The sequence below is a fragment of the Nannospalax galili genome, unplaced genomic scaffold, assembly GCF_000622305.1.
Source record: "Nannospalax galili isolate Female #2095 unplaced genomic scaffold, S.galili_v1.0 scaffold1314, whole genome shotgun sequence".
Classification (NCBI taxonomy): Eukaryota; Metazoa; Chordata; class Mammalia; order Rodentia; family Spalacidae; genus Nannospalax; species Nannospalax galili.
The window spans coordinates 105,883-119,080 of NW_008333976.1; the positions used below are offsets into that span (position 1 = coordinate 105,883).

General features: G+C 45.4%; 1 protein-coding gene across 3 annotated transcripts in view; it reads left to right on the forward strand.

Moving 5' to 3' along the window:
- The window catches only part of Mfsd11 (major facilitator superfamily domain containing 11), a 31,986-nt gene extending 19,006 nt beyond the window's left edge, over nt 1-12,980 (forward strand). For all 3 annotated transcript variants that reach the window (XM_008828921.3, XM_008828920.3, XM_029561518.1), the window contains 5 exons: nt 993-1,058; nt 3,376-3,501; nt 8,945-9,119; nt 11,129-11,264; nt 11,905-12,980. In XM_008828921.3, the coding sequence (XP_008827143.1) occupies nt 993-1,058; nt 3,376-3,501; nt 8,945-9,119; nt 11,129-11,264; nt 11,905-12,069 (668 nt within the window). In that variant the 3' untranslated portion in view covers nt 12,070-12,980. The remainder of the gene's footprint in view (nt 1-992; nt 1,059-3,375; nt 3,502-8,944; nt 9,120-11,128; nt 11,265-11,904) is intronic.
- Nucleotides 12,981-13,198: the final 218 nt, after the last annotated feature.

Consider the following 13,198-nt stretch of genomic DNA (forward strand, 5'->3'; position numbering starts at 1 on the left):
GGTGCTCACCTGCACTCCAGAATTTGAGAGACAGGAGGATCAGGAGCTCAAGTTCCTCCTTAGCTACCCATGAGTTTAGGGCTAGCCTGGAATATAGGAGATCCTGTCACAAAAAAAGAAAAGAATTAAGAATTTCACATGCATGACAGCGCATGCCTGTACTCTTAACACTGAGACGACTGGGGCAGGAACATCATCTTGAACTCCAGGCCAGCCTGGACTACACAGTTCCAGTACAGCCTGGACAGAGTAAGACTGTCAAAAAAAAAGACGTGGAGCTTTTAGAAATGCATTCTCTGCCATCCCAGCGCTCGGGAGGCAGAGGCAAGCGGATCTCTGTGAGTTCAAGGCCAGCCTGGTCTACATAGTAAGTTCTAGGACAGCTGGGGCTACAGGGAGACCCTGCTTCAAAAAGACCAAAAAAAAGAAAAAGAAAAGCATTCTCCATTGCAAAACTCTACCACATTGGTCAGTGCAAAGTCAGACACTGGGAGGACTGGACAGAAGTGCAGGTGAGGCTGCAGCCTGTGGACAGTCTCGGGGGTGATACCAGCTTGTGTGGGTCAGGGTGCTCCTTGGTGTTTCTGACTTGAGCGTAGCCTTGGCTCCAAGGGTCTTTCTTTCTTAGGGAAGCCTGTGCTCTGCTGGTTGTTGACTCCTGGATAGCCTGGCCTTTGGCTGTGTCTGCTCACGTACTTCTCATCTTGTTTGACTCTGCTTTCTTCCCCTCCCTTCATTATGAGAGCTGAAAAAAAATATATTGAGGAAATGCATCTCCAGAACATATTTAAGCCCTGGAGATAAACGTTCTATTTACAGGGCAGACTTAGTTCATGCCTCATGCACTTAAATTGGAAACTTTAACTTCTATGTTTATTGTCTTTTTTCTGTCTTTATTGATGAGGGATGTTTTGTTATGGAAAACGTTTCTTAGGACTTGTGCTTGTTAATTAAAATCTAGCTAAGTCTGTCGAATTTTTTTTTCCTTACAGGAAAGTCTCTAAAGTTATTTGCCACCAAGGAGATGCTCCTTCTGAGCATTACAACGGCCTATACAGGTATGAGCTGCTCTTTCCTCTCTCTATTGCTGTGAGGGACAGGCAAGGCTGAAATGGGTGGCCTTCATCCGTTCTCAGTTCCACGCTCTGCTGCCCAGGGGTATCCATGCGGCCTTCTGCAGCTGCTTGCAGAGGGCAGCTGGAGCTGGAGCTTCCCATGCAGTTTCCTTCACTTGCCTGGTGCCTTCCTGGGGGTTAGACAGGACTACAAAACCACGCAAAAACAAAAAGATAAATAAATCAGTTTCCTTTAAAATTGCTGTGATATGCCAATCACTTTTACCTTTCAGTGCCTCCTCTTTTTAGGAGAAATTAAATAGACATTAAACATATTTGTCTTTTTGAGACAGAGTCTCCCTGTAGCCTCAGCTTGGAACTTGTTATGTAGACCAGGCTGGCCTTGAACTCACAGAGATCTGCCTACCTCTGCCTCCCCAAGTGCTGGGACTAATGGCGTGCACCACCACACCCAGATAAACATATTTAATTTTTTAAGGTTTTCTCAGATTAAGGAATAGAGGCCTTACTGACTTAACCTGAGTTTTTGCTCTAACTTTAGGAAGTTTCCTTGCCTAGAAACAAAGGGTTTCATGAAGATGTTAGCCTATTTTAGGCTGATGCTGTGCACTGGCCAACCTGTGCAGTAAGCCCTCGACCCAGAGGGGATGGACTGCTCCTGCTTGCTGAGAAAGCTGCACCTGGGAATAATGGGCACTTGGTGTTTGCTCTTGCGGTCCAATGTTAATTATGTCCTCAGTGTTTCCTGCCTCCATGCAGGCTTCACATAGAATGCCTGTCTGAGTTGTGTTTCTATCAAAAACGTGGGAACTGCCCTCTTGTGGTTTCTTAGTTTGAACCTCTGCAACAAATCAGCATAGACTGGGTGATTTAAATAGGGCTTTAAAACTTTTTCCACTCATATTTAAGTAGGTATATAAAATAGGTATACTGATAATAAATCATATTTATTTTAATTTTTTAAAATTTATTTTTATTTTACATGTATGCATGTATTGCCTGCATGTAGGTAAGTGCACCTGTGTCGTGAAATGCCCATGGAGGACAGAAGAGTCTGTCGGATCCCCTGGGACTGGAGTTATGGAAAGTTGTTAGCTGCCATGTGGGTGTTGGGATTCAAACCCAGGTCTTCTGCAAGAACAACCAGTGTTCTTAACCACTGAGCCATCTCCCCAGCCCCCAAATCATATTTAAAAATAATTAATATATAAAATCTTACCATTTATAAAAGGTGAATTTGCATACTAATGAGATGGTGTACTTATTCGTGTTTATATAAAAAATTCAATCTTTGTGGGACAAAGCTGCTTTTAAAGTTTTTCAGACTATTTTGATTTTATAATCATCAGTGCTAAGAATACCTCATTCTATATATATCCAGTAAAAAATGGCAGAAGTGTGTTTAGGATCATTTCAGAAATTATTGCCTATTCTGTCCTAATCCCAAACCAAAATACATTTAATGATTTCTGTTGTTTTTATTTTTGAGACAGGGTCTCCTATTGAGCCCAGACTGACCTTGACCTTGAACTCTAGACCACCTGTATCCACCTCCTGTGTGGATTTGTACTCACCAAGCCGTCTCTCTATCCCCTGATTTTTTTTTTCTTTTCTTTCTTTTTTTTTTTTTTTTTTTTTTTTTTTTGCAGCTGACCCGGATTTGAGAAACACAACTTCTTAAATATGGGCTCTCTATTCTATTCCATTGCTCAATATTTCTCTTTTTATGCTACTACGATGCAGTTGGTATGGTAATGACATTTGTAATACATGGCACCCTATATAATTTGGAATCTGATGATGACACCTCAAATAGTTCTTTTATTGTTCACAGAAAGATTGATGCAGGTTCAAGGCTGGTTTCTCTTTGTGGTGAGACCTGGTCTCAAAAAAAGAGAAAGCACATTAATCTCTCACTGTGGAGGCTGTGGTGTGAGAGAGCACCGGCACGGTCAGCTTCTGGTGAGGGCTCTCTTGCTGTATGATCACATGGCAGACAAAGTGGGTGAGCTCTGCGGTGTCCACCCTTGGTGGAGCCCACCCTTGTGATCTCATCACCTCCTGGAGGCTGTCTCCAGACGGCCGTGGTCAGGACACCGGGTTCAGCTGGGCTCTGGGGGAAGGCTCTCTTCTTTCAGTTGTGCAGCATACAGCTGCGCAGCGTGGGAAGTAGCACTGCAGCCTGTGAATTTATGTCCGCTTTGTGTCTGTCCAGCTCAGCTGCTACCAGACCTGAAGCAACACTAGGAAAAGGAGACGGGATGCTGGGTTAAATCTGATTTTTTTTTTTTCCCTAAAGGTCTGGAGTTGACTTTCTTTTCTGGGGTCTATGGAACCTGTATTGGTGCTATAAACAAATTTGGAACACAAGAGAAAAGTCTCATTGGACTTTCTGGAATTTTCATCGGCATTGGAGAAATTTTAGGTTGGTTTGTGTGTGTGTGTGTGTGTGTGTGTGTGTGTGTGTGTTGTGGGGGTGTTTTTAAGTTTAAAAGCCTTTGTACTAAAAATAAGAAATCAGGCTGGAAAGTTGGTCCTACAGGAATTCAAGGTTAGCCTGGGCAATAAAGTGAGACCCTAACTCAAAAAAAGCCAGAATGTGGCCCATGGTTCAGGCCTATATTCTGAGGTGGAGGCAGGATGATCAGATAGTTCAAAGTCATCCTTGACAACATAGACAGTTTGAGGCCAGTCTGGGTTACAAAAAGAAAAACAGAGAAACAGTTTGTTGTAATTAAGATAGTTTGAGTGTACTTCACCTTTCTGTCCCTGGATTTGTATTTTCTCTACTTACCCTTATCCACATGGGTAGGTTTTGTTTTCCTATTGTTGCTATTGGGTTTTCCCTTGGTAAATATTTCTGTGTATGTCTATGTACATGTTTGTACACAGGCCAGGAGAGGGTCACTTGCTACCTATTCCATTTGAGGCAAGGTCTTGTAAGAGTGAAACCACTGAGGACAAGTCAGCCTTTCGGGTTGCAACAGCAAGAGGTTTATTTGATGCACAGGTACCTGTGGGCACAGAGTCTCCTCGGAGGACTTGCGCGCCCCAGGTTGGAGTTTGGCAGTTTTTATAGAGCAGAAGCAGGGTACAGAAGCAGGAGAGCGGTTATTCGTTAATTCAAAAACACAGAGTAATTTCAAAAACACACAAGGATATGGGGTAAGGGTCGGGGCTAAGGGGAAGTGGGATTACTGGTATCGAAAACACACAGAGATATGGGGTAAGGGTCGGGGCTAAGGGGAAATGGGATTACTGGTATCGGGCCCTAAGGGTGGTCCTTCCGCCCGTAAGATTTGTTTACAGCTTGATCCTTGAAGCTTGACCAGCGGTGCCTGCCTGTTTTGCAGCTTTTAGATAAGGCTGGTTCTGGCTTCTGGCTGACAATGGGCTTGTGGCGCCTAGTTTCCTCAGTCTCTCCAACTGCTAAACCATCTCTCCAGCCCTAATCAGGCTAGCCTTGAACTCCTGAGTCTCCTGTCTCTACCTTCTAAGTGGTGGGATTATAAGCCTGTACCACCACACCTGGCTTTATTAATCACTCTTCTAAGGTAAATAAATCATAAAAAGAGGCCAAGTCATTTACAAATGGAAATCATAAATAAGCAAAAATGATCTCACCCAGATTTCTTCTTAAAATACTTGAGGAGAAAATCTTTTACTTTCTAGCACTGACTGTTAATACCAGTGCGTGTCTCATAATTCAGTCCTGTTCTGACAGTATCTACAGTTAATGTAAAAGGACTAAATGACCAGGGTTCAGCTTAAAGGGATTTTACTAGCTTTATCTTGGGTTCTATAAGCAGGCAATACAACACCCCATCAGTGGAGCATTCTGTTGGCTGAGTGTGAAGTGTTTGATTGTGTAACATGGGGACAGGGAGAAGGAGCAGTAAGTAACCGGTTGACTTTACCATGCTTCCTGTAAGGGCTAAAAGACATAAGGGTTAAAGCTGGGGGTTTATTATCATACAGATTAAAGATGGGGGAATTTTATTATCATACAGATTAAAGTGGTTTGGAAATTGATTTGGCTGTTATCTGATTTTCTAATTTTTTATTGTATATGTTTGTATGGGTTTTTTAAATTATTTTTATTTTATGTGTATGAGTGTTATGTCTGCAGTGCCAAAGGACAGGAACAGGTGTCAGATCCCCTAGAACTGGAGCTACAGACCATTGTTAGCCTCCATGTGGGTGCTGGGATTCGAACCTGGGTCTTCTACGAGAACAGTCAAGGCTCTTAACTGCTGAGCCATCTCTCCAGCTCCTGTTTATATGTTTTTGAAACAAGGTCTCTTGTAGCCCCGCTTGGCCTCAAGTCACTTCAAAGTCCTGATCCTCCTGCCTCCTACCTCCCAAGTGCTAGGATATAGGCATGCTTCATCACACCAGGTTTGATAGCTAACCACTCTTTTTTTTAAAGATTTTATTTCTTTGGGGAGGGCCTTTTTTGAGCCAGGTTCTCCCTGTAGCCCCAGCTGTCCTGCAACATGCTTTGTAGACCAGGCTCGTCTCAATCTCACAGATAGAACTGCCTCTGCCTCCCAAGTGCTAGGATCAAAGGCGCGCCCTGCCATGCCTGGCTTATTTTTATTTTTAATTGTGTGTGTATGTGTCTGTGTAGGTGTGTACACTAGTGTGTGGGTGCCCTTGGAGACCAGCGAAATTGCATACCCCTGGAATTTTGAACTGCCATGTGGGTTCTGGGAACTGAGCTTGGGTCCTGCAAGGGCAGCATGTGCTCTTAACTGTTAAGTTCTCTCTCCAGTTCTGTTATCTGACTTTTCTGAAGGTCATTTTACAACTTTGTTTGGTGATATGGTACTGTTAATGTGACTCCATTTGGATTTTTAATCTAGTCTGCCAGGGCCCAGAGCAAGAGCTTGGTCTGAAACCCTAGTGTCTCCAGTAATTTGTATGTACACAGGTTTTCAAATTCAGTCCTGTTACTGGAGTTTTAGGGAAAAAGCGCCATTTGTGGGAGTCCCACGGATATACACGGCCACATCCCAATGTACCCAGTGTAAAGAACAGTGAGGGACAGAAAGCTGAACTTAACCACCAGTTAGGCCATGTCAGGAAGACAGAAAGCAAGTATTTCAGTTCATCTTCAGGGTACTGACATAAGCTTTAGGTTTAAATTGAGGAAGAGGCTGGGGATTGTAGCTCACTGGTAGAGTACTGACTTCAGTCCCTAGTCCCACAAAAGAAAGAGGCGGGGAGAGAAGGGAATTAAAGGATTGGGCCCTGCGGCCAGAGGGATGATGCAGTTAAGCAGTCTTGTCCACAGTGTGGTGTGCTGGAGCCTTGTCTCAGTTCTGGTTCTGCGAGGTGGCTCAAAGGGGTCCTCATTGCTCAGGGGCGGGTCTGCTTCCTCTGGGGTGATGGCTCCTGCTTTGGGGCGATGTCATCACAGGTGAACTGTTTGGGAGGCACTACTCTGCCTGCAGGTTTGCTTAAGTGGCTGCAGACTTTCTGGCATCTTTGATGGGGTCTGGAATAGGACCTTGTGAAAACTGGAGCAAGGTGCCTCAGTGACTCTCAGCTCTGTGCTGTCAGCTTCAGTGGGGCTGAGACAGGCTGGATATCAGGAGTTTTCACAGAGACACTCCTTTAAGAATTAACGTGTGTGTGTGCAGAGTTAAGAGTCTGACCTAGAGTTTTAAGACAAAGGAGACAGGTGTAAAGTGAAGGAGGTGTGCATGCATGCGTGCGTCCGTGTGGCTTTCATCCTGAATTTAGTTTCCTGTAGGCCTCTTCTGATGTCCGCAGCTCTGCATGACACAGGTGCACTCACATACATGCAGGCAATACACTCATACACATAAAATCGTAAAAATAATAAAAATTTTAAAAATTCTCAGCCAGCTGTAGTGGCACGAGCCTTTGGGATCTCCTAGATGGAGGCCAGCCTGGTCTACATAGTGAGTTCCAGGACAGCTGGGGCTAAAGGGAGACCTTGTCTCAAGAAACCGGTAAAACAAGACAAAATAAAAGTAATTTCCCAAGCTAGGCATGGTGGTGTACACCTGTAGTCCCAGTACTCGGGAGGCAGAGGCAGGCGGATCTCTGTGAGTTCAAGGCCAGCCTGGTCTACATAGTTCCAGGACAGCTGGGGCTACAGGGAAACCCTGTCTCAAAAAAGACAAAAAGCAAAAAAAAAAATAATTTCCCAAAACAACTCACAGAACTCAGGACAATGCTGTACTTCCTACTGTGCAGATGAACAGTCAGAATGTTCGGTGCTCCAAGAGAGAGGTCTGAAAGTGTCTGCAAAGATAGAGAAGTGACTGTGGCACTATGGGGGTCCCAGGGGGAACCTGGAGTGCCACTCACTTTGCAGCTGTGTCCAACTCCTAAGGGAAGACTGCGCTCCGCAGCCCTAAGTCACTTTCCCATGTGGATGTGGTGAGCTTCCCTGCCATTCCCAGTCCTGGGCACTGCTGTCACTGATCCATTTAGCAGCTCTCCCCTAGCCTCTGAATTTGCTCGCTGTTGCTGAGGAGGACTGAGTTGAAGGTGCAGGAGCCTCAACAGATCACTGGACTTAATTTCCTGTACAGCACTCCTTTATGTGTTGGAATGCTCAGCATCTATCCCCAGACCCAGCCCGGGCTCTTCAACTCAGGAGGCTGCCGGCTTCTGTCTGGGTTCCCTCACTTAGTGCTGATGCCTGCTTCTGAGAGGATCTGTCTAGGTGGTGGCACAGCCCTGTAATTCCAGCATTGATCTGACAGTCAATTTCTGGAGGGCCATGCTAGCAATGTGAGAATGAATCTGGGGTGCTATGTGACATCTCACTGTGTAATGATCAGGGTGACGAGCAGATCACCCCCTTATCATTTCTCTGTTAGGTAATTCCACACCCTCTACTGGTCATTTGAACCTACAGGTACTGTGCTCATCCTGCTGTGCTGTAGAACGTTACAGGTTTTCTTGTCTTTTGTGGGTTTGGGGGTTTTTTTTGAGACACAGTCTCCCTGTAGGTCTAGCTGGCCTAGCACTCTCTATGTAGAACAGACACAGAGATCCACCGGCCTCTGCCTCCAGTGCTGGGTCTAAAGGTGTGCACCACCATACCTGGCCCAGGCCTTGAACTTTTTGGATCCTCTTGCCTAAGCCTCCTCAGTAACTGGGAGTACTGCACTGTGCCATCAGGCCTTGGTTTACCCTGTTATAACTGGTAGCCTTCCTAAAGTCTTTTTCCCCAGCCTTTGGCACTTACATGATTTTGCAATTTCACAGTGATTGCTTCTCATCGTGACGCCTGGACTCTTCAGCTGTGATCACAACACAAATGTGGTTGAGGGTGGGCTCAAGTGACCTGAGCCTGCCTTCCAGCGGAGGTGGAGGTCAGGGGATCAGGAGTTCCAGGCCGGGCTGCCCTGCTCAGAAAATCATTATAGTAATTGAATAATTACATCCTTTGCTTTTTTTTTTTTTTTGGTCCTTTTTGAGACAGGGTCTCCCTCTGGTCCCAGCTGGCTTGGAACTCGCTATGTAGACCAGACTGGCCTTGAACTCAGAGATCCGCCTGCCTCTGCCTCCCGAGTGCTGGGACTAAAGGCGTGCGCCACCACGCCTGGTGCCCTTTGCTTTTATTTCTCTAATTAGCTATAATTCAAAGGGGATAGTTTAGGAGGTTTTAATTCATAGAGAACTGCAAGAACATCACTACCTGAAAATGGAACTAAGTTTGATTCCATAGCTTTGAAAGATGTCTGTGAGTGTGGAGGTGTTTCATGTTGAGGGAGCTATTGGACATCTGAGGATGTTTATTCTTTGGCTCTGGATTATAATTGATGACTTGTTACATGATGTGTTAGTAACCTTTGCAGTGTCCCTGCCATCCTGATCCACAGGTGGAAGCCTCTTTGGCCTGCTGAGCAAGAATAATCGCTTTGGCAGAAATCCAGTCGTGCTGCTGGGTATCCTGGTGCACTTAGTAGCTTTTTACTTGATCTTTCTCAACATGCCTGGAGATGCGCCGATTGCCCCTGTGGAAGGAACTGACAGCAGTTCGTACATCAGGCCCAGGTACAGTGTCTCATTTTTCCTAGTGATTTGAGGTAGGCAAGAGGGGTGAAAGGCTAGAGACTTGAAGTGGAGCACTTACTCCTCTTCAGAGAGACTTGAGGTGGAGCACTTACTCCCTTCAGGGAGACTTGAAATGGAGCACTTACTCCCTTCAGGGAGACTTGAAATGGAGCACTTACTCCCTTTCAGGGAGACTTGAAATGGAGCACTTACTCTTCTTCAGGGAGACTTGAAATGGAGCACTTACTCCTCTTCAGGGAGACTTGAAATGGAGCACTTACTCTTCTTCAGGGAGACTTGAAATGGAGCACTTACTCTTCTTCAGGGAGACTTGAAATGGAGCACTTACTCTTCTTCAGGGAGACTTGAAATGGAGCACTTACTCTTCTTCAGGGAGACTTGAAATGGAGCACTTACTCTTCTTCAGGGAGACTTGAAATGGAGCACTTACTCTTCTTCAGGGAGACTTGAAATGGAGCACTTACTCTTCTTCAGGGAGACTTGAAATGGAGCACTTACTCTTCTTCAGGGAGACTTGAAATGGAGCACTTACTCTTCTTCAGGGAGACTTGAAATGGAGCACTTACTCCTCTTCAGAGAGACTTGAAATGGAGCACTTACTCCCTTCAGGGAGACTTGAAATGGAGCACTTACTCTTCTTCAGGGAGACTTGAAATGGAGCACTTACTCTTCTTCAGGGAGACTTGAAATGGAGCACTTACTCTTCTTCAGGGAGACTTGAAATGGAGCACTTACTCTTCTTCAGGGAGACTTGAAATGGAGCACTTACTCTTCTTCAGGGAGACTTGAAATGGAGCACTTACTCCTCTTCAGAGAGTCTCTCATCTTTATAAGGTCATCTGTCAAGTGTTAACGGAGCTGGAAGAAGTTTAAGTAGGAATCCATAGGTACTCCCAAGTTATTTTTGTAATGGTTGCTTTTAACCTTTTCCCCACTTAATCTTCCCCTTGATCTGTGAAGGAGCACAAGCCTAGCTGATCTGAATTTTATATCTCTGCCTTTTGAGCAGTGAGTCATTGCACAGTTAAAGGAAGAACAAAGAGGCCTAGTCTGCCGGCTGGGTCGGCTGCTCAGCCCGTCATGGTGGTTCATAAACAGTTATGTGTATGAGTGCTTGTGACACGTTTCAGGCCAGAAGAGGACATCGGATCCCCTGGAACTGGAGTAAAGGATGGTTGTTAGCTGCCATGTGGGTGCTGGGATCCAAACCTGGGTCTTCTACAAGAGCAGCCAGTGCTCTTAACCACTTAGCTGTCTCTCCATCCCCAGGATGTCAACTCCTAATTCATTATAGATGCAGAGGTTTATGGCTAGATCCATAAATCGAAGGCATACCTATCCTAAAAGATATTTGCTTCCCAAGTAGAGAGTAGACCAGAGTTTGCTAGAATGTAAAAGTTTATGCATTAGAGCCTGATTGCCTTCTAGAATTGCCTGATTCTAGTGTAAGGGCTTGCCTAGCCTGTGGGAGCGCCACAAAAAGACCTCATCATTTTTAGTATGCATTTATTCTTGTTTTAATGTATTTAAAACTTGATAATCTGCCAGGCGTGGTGGCGCACGCCTGTAGTCGCAGCACTTGTGAGGCAGAGGCAGGCAGATCTCTGTGAGTTCAAGGACAGCCGGGGCTACAGGGAGACCCTGCTTCAAAAAGACAAAAGAAAAACAAAAACAAAACTTGATAATCCAAGGATGGTGGCACACACTTGTGATCCTAATCCCTCAGGAGGCTGAGGCAGGAGAATCACAAATTCCAGCCCAGTCTGGATTATATAATGAGGTTCTGTCTAAAAGTAAAACAGGGCTGGGAAGTGGTACCATGAGAATGCTTGCCTCGCATTCGGGGGTCCTGGGTTCAATCCTCAGCACCACCAAAAAAAAAAAGGAATTAAAAATAAAAAAGCAGTGGCTGTAAAATGCTTTTGTGGGAAGGCTGATTTGTATCTTTGTGGTACTACCTATGGTCAATCTGCCTTTCTTTTCTTCAGCAAAGAAGTTGCCATTCTCTGCAGTTTTCTGTTGGGTCTGGGCGACAGCTGCTTCAACACCCAGCTACTTAGTATTTTGGGCTTTCTCTACTCAGAAGACAGTGCGCCAGCCTTCGCTGTCTTCAAGTTTGTCCAGGTAACCTGCTGCGTGGGAATGCTTTCCTTCCTCCTGCCGGTTCCTCTAGTCACTCCTGCTGTAAAAGGGACTGTGAGGCTGGGGGTCTGAGGGTCTTTCACCTTCAATCCCAGCACTTGGGAGGCAGAGGCAGGTGGATCTCTGTGAGATTGAGGCCAGCCTGGTCTACATAGCCAGTTCCAGGCCAGCTGGAGCTACAGGGGTCCACCAAAACAACCACAAAACCCCACAAAACCAAAAGGGGCTGTGAGTAGAAGCCAAGTGCATCCAGGCACCTGCTTTCTCTCACTTGACAAGATAGATTCTATTCTGGGCTCTGCACTCAAATGAGAGGTTGTCCTCCTTAGGTACCAGGACTCACTCCCTTGTCACACAGCGATGCACACTGCACTCTGTGTGCTCTGTATTACCGCACCTTCCAACAACGTGGTATGAGTAGCTGAGGCCGTAGCGTACTTGATAGTTGTCCGACAGGAGAGCTCAGGGTACAGTCAGGAGTGAGTGACAGTGAATTCCATCTCCATCTCCTGTGGAAAGATGGGTGGGTGCTGCCTTTCACAGATGGCTTCGGGTCAGAAGTAGCGGGGCTGGTTGGAGCTGCTCAGGCCCTTGGGTCCACTTGATTTCTTATTTGTTCCAGTCGATCTGCGCAGCCCTGGCTTTTTTCTACAGCAACTACCTCCTCCTGCACTGGCAACTTCTGGTCATGGTGATATTTGGGTTTTTTGGAACGATTTCATTCTTCACTGTGGAATGGGATGCTGCTGCCATTGTGGCCCGAGGTTCTGACTACCAAAGTATTTGATGAGGTGCTGGTGAGGGGAGGTGCGTGTCTTCAGAAAACATGCTGGTCACGGAACTGGAAGGAATCCTCCTCTCCTCACAGCACTTTGGACGATGCAGAGTCAGAAAATGAGACCTAAGACTGCTAAATCAGCCCGTGTTGCTGTTGAAGTTCACAGATGCTAGCTCTGGAAGAAGTGGAGGAGGGAGCCTGTTCTGTCGGCTGTGGCTCCACAGGCTCACGTTCATTCATCTGAAGCTCTCACAGTCCTGTGTGACAAATGTTTCCTTGTCCCTCTCCACCCTCGTTCTCATTGGAAGATGCTGCCTGGACCATATGTCCTACAACGGTTCTGCTTATGGAGAATGGTTTGCTGTTTAGGGACAGGAGGCAGATGCCAATCCATGTGTGACTCCGGGAGTGGTGAGATGCAGTCTGTTTTGAAATGGTCTCGTTGTGTAGACCAGGCTGGCCCTGGACTTGCAGCAGTCCTGCTTCAACCTGGAGTGCTGGGGTTACAGTGAGCGCCATCACACCCACTTGAACGCAGCCGTCTTTTTCTTTCTTTTTTTTTAAAGTTAGGATCTTTATATAGCCTGGCTGGCCTAGACCTGGCTTTGTGCTCCCAGCAGTCCACCCACCTCTGCTTCCAGAATGCTGGGGTCACAGCAGTGTGCCACTATGCCCAGCTTAGAATGTGGTTTTAACATTGAAAAGAGTTTTCCTTAAATGTTTTGTTAAGTAAGATTTCTTACCTTGTAGTTCATAGCAAGGAGTGGCCGATTAAGTATTATAGAATGAAGTAAAATTGTATAACATTTGTAAATTAACAAAAACTTATTTAGAGAAGTAAAACAATATTTACTGGAGCAGGACTTTTGCTATCAGTTTTCCTGAAAAGTATAAAAGAAAATAAAAATTTTAAATCCTAAGCCTACCATGAGTTCTGGGGTCAGCAATTCAGCATCATCATAGAGCAAGTGCTGTTTAGCCATCCTGTCCAGGAAAATGTATAAATACATGTATAAATACAGCTAACTTTCTGCCATAAGAGTTCAAAGAAATTCTTTTTTTTTTTTTTTTTTTTTTTTTTTTTCATACAGAAGAATTCATTCCAAAGCAATTGACATTGAGACGTTTTCACATGCAT